Source organism: Sinocyclocheilus anshuiensis, unplaced genomic scaffold (assembly GCF_001515605.1).
Source record: "Sinocyclocheilus anshuiensis isolate Anshui unplaced genomic scaffold, SAMN03320099.WGS_v1.1 scaffold991, whole genome shotgun sequence".
In the NCBI taxonomy this organism is placed as follows: domain Eukaryota; kingdom Metazoa; phylum Chordata; class Actinopteri; order Cypriniformes; family Cyprinidae; genus Sinocyclocheilus; species Sinocyclocheilus anshuiensis.
The window spans coordinates 733829-745153 of record NW_015547702.1 but is presented as its reverse complement, the minus strand read 5'-3'; the positions used below and the strand labels follow the sequence as shown (position 1 = coordinate 745153).

At 38.2% G+C, this 11325-nt stretch overlaps 2 protein-coding genes across 2 annotated transcripts in view; both read right to left on the bottom strand.

Annotated features, from left to right (window-relative positions):
* The window catches only part of LOC107703923 (CUB domain-containing protein 1-like), a 9309-nt gene extending 7992 nt beyond the window's left edge, over positions 1–1317 (bottom strand). The window contains exons 1-3 of the mRNA XM_016506727.1: positions 1249–1317; positions 935–1151; positions 79–288 (exon numbers count right to left, since the gene is read on the bottom strand). Coding sequence (XP_016362213.1) covers positions 79–288; positions 935–1007 — 283 coding nt within the window. The 5' untranslated portion in view covers positions 1008–1151; positions 1249–1317. The remainder of the gene's footprint in view (positions 1–78; positions 289–934; positions 1152–1248) is intronic.
* Positions 1318–3772: 2455 nt separating this feature from the next.
* On the bottom strand, positions 3773–4977 carry LOC107703909 (transmembrane protein 158-like). Its single transcript, XM_016506707.1, has one exon. It carries the CDS (start codon positions 4612–4614, stop codon positions 3952–3954), a length of 663 nt encoding a protein of 220 aa, XP_016362193.1. The 5' UTR covers positions 4615–4977; the 3' UTR covers positions 3773–3951.
* Between the last annotated feature and the right edge of the window lie 6348 nt (positions 4978–11325).

Here is an 11325-nt window from a genome sequence, read left to right as displayed (position 1 = left end):
ACATACATACATACACAATGTATAAATGAAAATGTAAAGAATAAAAAGTATATTTTTTTTTTATCTGGCAGCTCTCACCATTATCTCTGATGATCTGTACGGTGAATACATTCTCTGGCTGTGAGCAGCTGAAATCCAAAAGCGTGTCACTTCTGAGGACCACAGATGACTGGCACAACTGTTGTGTGTCCTGTCTGATGCAAACTTTACACTTTGTATTTGTGTGAGCACTAGTATCAATGTGTATGATTGTGCCCAGTTCAACAGCAATATTGAGCTCTGCACTACCTGAAATGATGCACAGACTTTTAACATCAAAATGTTAGGTTAAACTGCATGACTATACAAGGAAAAAAACATATATTTTAGACACTTTAACCACTGTAACCTTTAGCTCTTTTCACATAGTGAGTGACAAAATTATAGCCTACAATTACTTATAAAAGCACAAAAAATAATGCATTTTGAGCACCCCAAAAACAGCAGTTAAATGTTGTTAGGTGTTGAATGTGTTTTTTGTGTGTGTGTCTGTATGGAAAAGAGCTTGAAACATCCAGTGAAATGTGTCATTAGCCAATATAAATTCAATAAATCAACAAATCCAACACCCTGCTGTCACTTTTTTAATCTCAGGAGATGGAGCACATTGTTAACCTGTAATTTAGCGAAGCTATAATTCATTTCTGAAGTGAAAAGACATTTAAAAATGACTAAAATACTGACCAAACATCAAAGCAAATTGTGTAAACTGGAACCATTTCAAGACCATTTCCTTAAAAACGGTGTAGGCTAACTTAACAGTCGATCTAGATTTACGTTTAAATTTGAGAAGAGTTAAAGATTAATCCCAATTTACCGGACATCAAATCGATGTAGCCTAGGCTAGCCTAATACCTGTGCAGGTAAGTGTTGCACGTGTGGGTCTGGCTGTTACCTGTGAGCTCCGGGACTGACGACAGGAAAACCCCAAAAAAGAGTGAAAAGCACGTGAACCGCCAAATTGGCATGACTTTTTAATATTAAAACTCCTTACAGTGGGCTAAAAATGTCCATAATAAATCGACCGTAGATATTAGTCTTCAGTGTTCCTCAGAGAAAAGAAAGCGGCTTCCTGGTTTGCGACAGACATTACTCATCCATGCCGCCTAAGCCTGAAAATGGTTAAAGAGCACGTAAAAACGACCTCGTGTCACCTAAAAAACATAAGCTAGAGAATAAAATGACGTGAAAGCACACTAATTTACCTACTTATCATGTAAACAGCGTGTAGTAACGCAACTGAGTGTGTTAGTCCCGCCTCAAATTTTATAACCTCATTCATCAAAACAGGTAGGCCTAAGTGCTGGTCAGTATAGGCTACTTAAGAGACCCTTTTCTTTTCCCAGAACAATGTAACAAATTTAAAAAAAAAAAAGTGTGTTAACATGGAAATATCTTTGCCAGCCTTCTTGACATTAAACAAATGAACAAAGAGCTATAATTCACCTTAAAAAAAAAAACATCGATTCTCTCACAGTATTTAGATAATGATCTAGAGCAAGGTAAATTCATAAGCCTGTTTAGTGTTTGTCTTTTTATTCAAGAAGTTGGCACTTGTAATATTTTCTGCTAAATGCACTGAAATGAGCAATAAAAGCCAATATTTTTCGAGACCATGGCAAATGGGAAAGTAAGAGACACCAGCTAGTTGCAACAACTATCTTGGTGTGTAATGTTGATTTCCACAAAAAATAATTTGGACTATTCTCTAGAAAAAAGGCACTATGGTAGTGAATGCAGTGGAGAAGGGTACTATCAAAACACATCAAATGCATTTGAAAGCTAGAAAACATACATTCACTCAAATGAATGCCCTTTAACATTCTTATACGTTCATACTTAGTTTAGTTTGGACTGAGATGAACTAAAGACTCTGGAAACACACCACTTTACAGTTGTCCTGTGGGAGGCGCCGTGGGACATTATCAGTTTATTCGTTTGCACACATATAGCCTATTCTAAAACCTCGCTCTTTTAGAAGGATCAGTGGAGATGATGTTTGTTCAGGCAGAGCTGGACTATAAGAGAGTCACGGCAGAAATACAGGTCATTGTAGAGGTCAGTTCCAGCACAGCTTTCCTTCATTCATGTGAGTAAATTCAGCATGCAACAAGACAATAATCCTTACAGTCCAGAGTTGAATTATGATTACAGTTGTGGCAGTGATTCCAAAGGCATTTGTTATCTCATGTAATGTATGTAAACTATGTTTTTATTCATTCCTGCTCCCTCCATTGGCATTATTTCATTTTAATAATGTCTTATTTAGAATGTTATCAAAAGAATATTATCAAAGCGTAAAAAAGTCTGGCGTCGCCCATTTTGACTTTTTTACATATTCTCTCAATGCAATCCCAAACTTAATGAAACATGATACCCATAGCGGCTTGCCATAGATGCACACCACATGACGTCACAATCTGTCAATAGGGGGCGCTAAAACTGAAAATCTATCATAATTCTGCAACAGTTTGATCAAGAAAAAAAATGGTGTATGTTCTTCAGGACAAGTGCTAACCAAAATTATGAAAATCAGTTGTACAAATCAACAAAAAATTCCAAATTTCAGACGTTTGGCATGAATTCAGGTTGATTGGGACACATTTTTTCTGGTCATTTCAATAATTTCATTTCAATCAACCTGTATTCTGATTCAAGGTAGCGTACATGAGGCTGTGTACTAATAAGCTATTTCACATCTTAGCTAATAACTCTGGAATGGTGATTGCTAGAAAAGAAGTCATCTTTCATCTGAATCAGTGCCACCAAATGACATCTTCACATGTGTATTTGTGTATTCATTTCCACACAAAGTGTTTTCCACAACCTTACTCTTTTTTTCTTGTTTTTTTCAAACTCGTCTTTAGGCCGTTTGTCTGATTTGTGCACAGTTGGGTATGCACCATCTCACGATACTTCATACTCGTCAAAATATTATTTGAATTACCCTGAATGCAACATGCAAACTACACGAAACTCTGTATTTCATACATTTCTGATTGAATCTGTGGGGCTAACAGCAACTTCTATATAATGCTAAAGGCTTCTATTTATCTCAATGTTTTTTTTTTTTCTCCTTTTAGGAACTTCCATGTATTTTTGTATGCCCTTTCATCAAAATTACAATATGACTTTTCAAGTATTTAATAAAATTCATGGCAATCCTCCATTTGAGCCATTGGTGCATGTTTGCTGCCTTCTGCTATATTACTTTTTATTTTGTATGCTTAATATGAAATACTAACAGAGAGAGAGAGAGAGTGAGACTTGCTCTTCTGCTACAACACCTCCACAAAGGAATATTTTATGCATTTATTGATACTACAAATAACAGTTATGACAGATCTATTAAGTATAAACCGTATACAAATTTGTTACAAATGGATTGCCTGTCAAGTTGTCTCTCAAGCTATAATCGAGTCTTCCACATTAAAGAAACGTCTAATCGCGTTTTATTATTATTTATACAAACACAAGAAATCTGTCCTCAAACATTTGAAAACCATTGGAATATTTCTGCAAGTGTTTTCGTATAAATGTTCCAACCAACTTGTCCTTATGGCAACATCCTAAAAGAGCTTTTTGTCCTGAGACATACTCCGTATTTTTAAATAAACACTAGAAATCGTATAAGATAAAAACATTACAAACATTTGAAATGACATCTGAATAGCACATGATATAATGTATTTCTATTACAATCATATTTATAAAAACAAATGAAATCTAATAAAATACCTCCATCCATCAGGAGATGCAGCTATAATAGCAGTTTCAAACACGAGAGTAGTACGGTTTAAGCAAATGTATGACACGTGTGCCACTACGCATAGGATGTTTGGCAAGTCAACTAGTTTAGGATCCTATATTAGCCTACAGATGCTCATTTGAATTCTATCCTGTACTGTTCTATTACCTCTGCCGTCGCTGCTCCATTCCATTGGGCAGAAATCCCGCGATAATGGGAACTGGCCATATGAGGGCAGCGACGCTCCATATTATGATGACTAAAGTCATGAAACACGCCACCAGAGTGGATTCGATGGGCTTGCGGTTGAGCCTCCAGCTCCGGTCGCCCTTAAGCTCGTCCAGAGCGAAGTCCACGCAGCAGAAGTGCACCGAGTCGCCCGCCTGCTGACCCTCTGACCTGCCCCGTCGGAATCTCCGGTACCGGGACAGACCGCATCCCACGCACAGTCTGAACTCCTGCTGGCCGCCCGTGACGCCCAGGTGCTCGATGTAGACCGGCGAGATCGCCCGGTTGAAGGCGGCGGAGAAGAACGCCTTGCCGTGGCTGTTCGTGGTGTACATGAGCACGTCGCACTGGAAGCCGAAGCTGCTGTCCCAGCGCGCCACGAGTTTGGTGGAGAGCCTCTCCACGCTCACGTTGCACTGCGAGGAGGCTTCGGGCTCCTCCACGGATCTCTTGGAGTAGCCCACATCCACCTCCAGGCTGGCCAGGAGTCTCCCGGAGGAGTTGATGGGCGGCAGCAGGAGGTCCTCGTCGCTCCAGCTGTGGGCGCAGCGGACGGGAGCGGTCAGAGCCAGCAGGAGCGCGAGGGAGATGCTCAGCATGGCAGAGCGCGCGGTTCCTCCAGGCTCATGGTGGTCTCGCTCTCGCTCTCGCTCTCGCTCTCGCTCGTTATTCCGCCGCAGTTGCCGAGCAGTTCGTCGTCTAGCTGCTCCATCAGTTACGCGTGTGTGCTGTGCTGCTGCCGCTGCGCGCACGGAGAGCGAAGTGAGTGACCGAGCGCACGGTTGCGCGCCACAGCGTGTGGCTGACTGACTGTCTGTGAAGCAGACTTCTGCTCCTTCACCTCTCTGCTTCAGCTGTTAGCCTGATGAGATGAAGTCCTCGTTGAAAAGGGTAGGAGGCTTCATATGACAGTGTGGTAATGTGGGCTCATGGAGATCATGTCACACACAGATGATGTGATTTATGCATTGCATTGGAGAGACTGGGGCAAGTTGTCACACGTGGAAGTCCCATATATCAGTAACTACAAGGTCTGCAGTCCAAAAATGTAGCAGTGGTTTGCACTTGATTATATTATAATTTGTTTTAAAATGATTATTATTTAAAATGATGCCAACATCATTTTATTTTGTCATAAGAAGTGAACACAATATTACTACACCGACAAACTAACAATGAAAATCACAAGCTTCTACAAACTTCTATATATAATTATTAAATATTTTTCTGAGAAATATTTTTCATGTTATATTCTACATTTGTGTCTGTTCATGATTTGCTTTGTTTTATAATTGTTTTACTGTTTTATTTGAATGTATCTGAAATTTTACATTAAGTGTGACAACATACCCTTATTGGAGGGGTCACTAAAGGTCAATATAAGTTAAATGACCTGTTTCTATTAATATTCTGCCTAATGTTCAATAGTTTTTAGTAGTGCTCAATAGACTTTGAGGTATATTCTAAGATAGCAAAAACAGTTTAAAGCACTATTTCTCTTTGTATTTTTATAGTGTCTTCGACAGGTATCTGAAAATAGCAGTGGTGTATTTGGCAATTATGTGTATTCACATGCCATGTCTGCAGGGATTCTCTCTCTAATACCATTTACCAAATGTCATGTTAGTTACGTCATATCGTATCATAATTTAACACAGAAGTGCTGCACCAGTTTTTATTCTTTTTGAGAATAAAGTCAGTAAAAAAAAATTGTCTCACATGTGACACTTCCTTTAGGCGGACTCACCTATGTCCTGAGGTAACATCTAACGAAATATTAATATATTTATGGACCTGTCACACGAGGCATAAAAATGAGCCCTGTGAAGTTCACAAGATGTGATTCATTTTAAAGGAATAGTTCACCCAGAAATGAAAATTCTGTCATCATTTACGCACCCTCATGTCGTTCCAAACCTGTATGAGTTGCTTTCTTATGTTGAACACAAAAGAAGATATTTTGAAGATTGCTGGTAATCTAACAGTTGGTGGTTGCCATTGACTTCCATAGTATTTTTTTTTCCTACTATGGAAGTCAATGGCAACCACCAACTGTTAGATTATCACCATTTTTGGGTGAACTATCCCTTTAACATCTTGTGATGCGAAAAGCTGTGTGTTTGTAAGAAACAAATCCATCATTAAGCTGAATTTCATAATCTGGCCAAAATACTAATACTAGTCCATAATAGTGCTTCCTCCCATGAAAAAGTTGTCTTGTCTGAATCATGAGAGGAATATGCACAGATCAAGCACCATTTACGGGTCAAAATTAATAGACTAGACTCTTTCTGACGGCACCCATTCACTGTGGATCCACTAGTGAGCAGGTGATGCAATGCTACATTTCTCCAAATCTGGGGCCAGTTGCATAAACTTAGCCACCATGTTAAGACTGTGTCTTAAGAACTAGTTTGACCAACTAGCAGTTGCCAAGAATCAGTCTTACTTTTCCAATACAAATAAGAACAATCAACCTTTTCATAACTGAATTAAAAAAGTTATGACCAGTCTTGAAGAAAAAAAAAATGAGGTGACTAAATTTTTAAGACTAGTCCAAACAGTTTATGCAACCGGCCCCTGATGAAGAAACAATCTCATCTACATCTCGGATGGTCTGAGGGTGAGTACATTTCCAGCAAATTTTCATTCTTAGGCAAACTACTCCTTTTACTTGAACTTTGCAATCTACTGCTTTACAATATGCTTATCAACATAAGAATTCATCAGGTAAAGTAAATAATATTTGAATGATACATTTATAAGAATATTACAACATCTTACCCACAAGATGATAAATATAATAGCCAATTGCTTGTCTGAGGAATACATGTATGAATTTTTCGAGATGTTTAAATGGCTTAATTAGTGCTTGAATACCGCCTTCTGTTTGATGCGAGAGCCAACCGATGTGTCGTACACATTACCTTCCATTTGCACCTGAAAGAGGAACGTCTGCCCTGCACTGGATTTTAAAGCAGAACGGGTTATTCATCCTCTCACCGTGCCATTCCCTTTCCTTCACACACTGTCCAAATTCCCAAATACTGGCCCCTGAAATAAAGTATTCTCCACACAGTGTGGCAGTGAACAGAGGAAAAATGTAAATGACTTTCTTGTTCATTAATTATGCTATAAAAATGTAAATTGCTCCAGTGCCAAAAATGCTAATGGGATCAAGATAAAAGCCTCCTTGGTCAAAGCAGAATGTATGAAAGATTCTGAATATTTCTTTTCTTTTTAAAATCAGGAAAAAGAGTGGGACATATTTGTAGATTCTGGGTTGGCTAACACTGGCTTTTTGAAGAACCTCCTTTTTTCCCCTTTCGAAACACACACACACACACACACACACACACACACACACACACACACACACACTGTTATTAGGTATTGGCTGCCAATTGTTTTCCCCTGCCATTTAAAGTTCCTGTGTAGATTAGGCTCTAGATGTTTCAGGGGCTAGTCACATAGCCACTATGTTAAGTCTTAATAACTAGTTTTACCAACTAGCAGTTAGCCAAGAAGTTATCAGTCTTACTTTTCTGATTCAAATTAGGCCAGTCTACCTTTTTGTGTCTGACCTTTGAAAAGTTATGACCAGTCTTGAAGAAAGCAAATTAGATGACTAACTTTTTAAGACTAGTCTAAGCAGTTTATGCAAACAGACCCAGGTCTTGCATTTCCTCATTGCCACTAAAGAGAGATTGTTCCACTATCCACTGACTTATGTCACTGTGTCTAGTTTGCTAACACAGATTTGAAAGAACTGTCACGAGAAACTTAATATAGAGTTACCCAAACCAAAGTTTATTACCTAAGACCCCAGTATACTAATGACCATGCTTTTTGTCATTTTTCGCTTAGCCTACTCTTATCGAACATCCCAACACCATCCAAATGAATATGTAAGTATGTGCTGTGCGCTTTCCTCTCAATAGCAAAATAAACACAACAAAAACGACAGTAGTGAGAAAACAGCAGTTAAGCTGTTCAGTTATGACTATGAAGCAGCTCTAGTGTGTTCATGTTTTACTAAACACAGTACTTAAAGGGATAGTTCACCCAAAAATGAAAATTCTGTCATTAATTACTCACCCTCATGTCGTTCCAAACCCATAAGACCTTCGTTCATCTTCGGAACACAAATTAAGATATGTTTGATGAAATCCGAGAACTTTCTGACCCTGCAGAAAGGGTCAGCAAGGGTCCTACCAAAATCAAGGCAAAGAAACGTTGTAAGGACATCGTTAAAATGGTCCATGTGACATCTGTGGTTCAACCGTAATTTTATGAAGCTACCAGAATACTTTTTTGTGTGCAAAGAAAACAAAAATAATGACATTATTCAACAATTCTTCTCCTCTGCGTCACCCTGGTGCCATTATGCTGACGCAGAACACGCATGCGCTGCGCCTTGTTTACGAGCAGAAGAATACACGCGCATATCTTAATTTGTATTCTGAAGATGAACGAAGGTCTTACGGGTTTGGAACGACATGAGGGTGAGTAATTAATGATAGAATTTTCATTTTTGGGTGAACTGTCCCTTTAAATAGGCAGACTACACCAATCAAAGAAATGAACAGCAGGTGTGCAAAATTAAACATCGTGTAGCCGAGGAAACTAACTGAAAACTAGGTCATGTGCCAACCATCCAAAACCAAAACAAACACAGATGAACCCTGACATAAACTCACGCCGTTGGTTGACTCTTAAACAGAGTTTTGTTGTGAAATCACCACAGTCACATTTGCGTTTACATGTGGTCTTATTGTGCTTGAATTATTGGTGCGTGTTGCCGTTGTAATGTTTCATTAAAGCTGCAGTCTGTAGGTTTTACCTCTTTGCCGCCATCTCTGTTTGAAACCTGCAACTGCAGTTATTTGCAGAATTATTTTAATTACGTGGTGCACCGGCACGGCTCCAGAGCGGATGAATCTAATGTTTTTAAGGGAGTATGTGTGGCTGTCAGACACCGCACTGGTTTGGACACTGTACTTAGGAATCATTCTAGCCTTTGGAGTATGACCCAAATAAGAATTTTCACCTGTTATTGTCATCTGAACGAGTAAGTAACAAGTCTGCCACTTTTGTTCTGACCAACTGAGGGGAAAAAAGCATTACAATAAATTGCGCTAACAATCGGTTAGCTCATATCACATCAAACCGTGCAAATTATTTTTGTTATACTTTGTTCTCAAAAAACATCAGCATTGCGTGACTATGTGTGTGTATTAGCATTACATGTAGATTTCAGTTTCTGTACAGTCATTACCATTGTCGTACCATTCGAATCTTCTTTCAACACAAAAAGCAAATGATTCTTCCTTAGAACGGGAAGTTTGTGTAATCCCACGTAGGCTATCTGTAATCAGATGCACATTTAAAACTAGAATATAATCTAATTTCAATCACTTAGGCTACATGTTTCATAAACACATAATCTTTTATGGATTACAATCCGCCATCAAAATGATCAGTTGAATTATTCCAGCTGCTGTGAGAAAAGGCTATAAACGATCCGCCACCTGCAGCATCATCACATGCGATATAGCCTATTAGCCGGGACAACTTCTTTATGTTTACAGATGTGACATAATGACGCGGCGGCATGCTCGAATATCCCGTGAATTCCTACCAGTATATCACTCATATTAGAACACATTATTATAAGCTTACTGTTGTGAATCGGGCTTAGGTAAGGAGATAGTTTTGAACACTGGCTGGCTTTGTACTTGCTCAAAAATTTATTTTGGATCATTTTAACAAAAAAAAGTCATGGACTGCAGCTTTAAAATATCAAAAATGACTTTTGTTCTGGTTGACATCATAAATCACTCAATTCTGGAATGTATGTCCTTTTCCTGTTACTCATCTTTAGCACAAAAATATATTAAATTTGATGAATCAAGGCCCACTCTACATCTTTTCATGCTGAATATTCACTTGGAAAAGAAGTCACATTATGGAAATTGGCTGCCAACACAATTTCATGTTGACTTTAAAATGGGATATGAGAAATAATCTTAACACTGAAAAAATGACCTTTAATGATAGTGTTGGCTGAATAAAATGGCTAGACTCTGGAAGCTGAGACAGACAATACACAGCACAGGACTCTTGGGACACATGATCATCCCCTTGTGTGCACCAGCTCTTCCCCACTTCTTGGAGGCAGCCAAATGATCAGGACGCTAATTAGTAATATTAATTAATGAGAAGCAGGAAGGGGAAAGGGCAGAGAGATGAGACTGATGCACACACAGGGGACTGAAGGAGCTGTCAGCATGATAATCCACAGGAACTGTGATGGAAAACATCAAAAACACTGATTACAGATCACACAATCACAGGACAATCTCCTGTTGGGCTGCTGCACTGAGGAGAGCCATGTTTTCATAATTCTTTCATATTTTGTTTCAGATTATACCAAAAATCCTAGGGCTTGGATAGATATAACATGATTTACATAGCTACCTTCCATATAGACTTCGGCTGCATTTCTGCTAGTACTGTTGCTGGTAGCAATTTTATAGTATATATATATATTTTTTTTTCATACTATGGACGTCAATGGCTACCAGCAACTGTTTGCTTACCAAACATTCTCCAAAATATCTTCTTTTGTGTTCAACATAAGAAAGAAACTCATACAGGTTTGAAATAACCTGAGGGTGAGTAAATGACGACAACATTTTTATTTTTGGGTGAACTATCCCTTTAAGTACCACTTAAATGCATACATATTTATACAGTATTTTAATATATTTAAGTTTCATGTTTTCATAGGATATTGTAAGTTTTGATGATAAATTTGAAAGTTTGCTTATTTCCCAGTCATTTCCATGCCAAAAAGTGTCCCGATTTACCTGGATTTACCTCCACATATTACATTTCTGCGCTAATCTTTCTTATTAGTGTTGACTAATGACTAGTCTGACTAGTACTTGCTAGAATAAAAAATAAACGGTTCATTAATCAGTACTTTTTACTTTAAATACTCAAGTACATTAAAAATCAAGTACTTATTTCTACTCAAGTAAAATTGAAAATGACTTATACATTTACTGGAGTAATATTTTATTATGGTATCTGTGCTCCCACTCAGGTACTTGATTTGTGTACTTGTTAAACTAACTCTAGGAAAGTGCTCACGTAGAGATGAAAAACTATTTAATCATTTGCAAATGATGGAGCTTTTAGAGTGAAAACTCAAATAAATGCAAGGCTGCTTTTAGAACCAAACAATGTGTTTTTGAAGAATAATTGGGCTAAAAAGCATTTGGGGTTTAGGGACTGCAACTAAA

Coding starts and splice junctions, on each gene's coding strand:
- LOC107703909 (XM_016506707.1), bottom strand. CDS start 4,614: ATGCTGAGCATCTCCCTCGCGCTCCTGCTGGCTCTGACCGCTCCCGTC.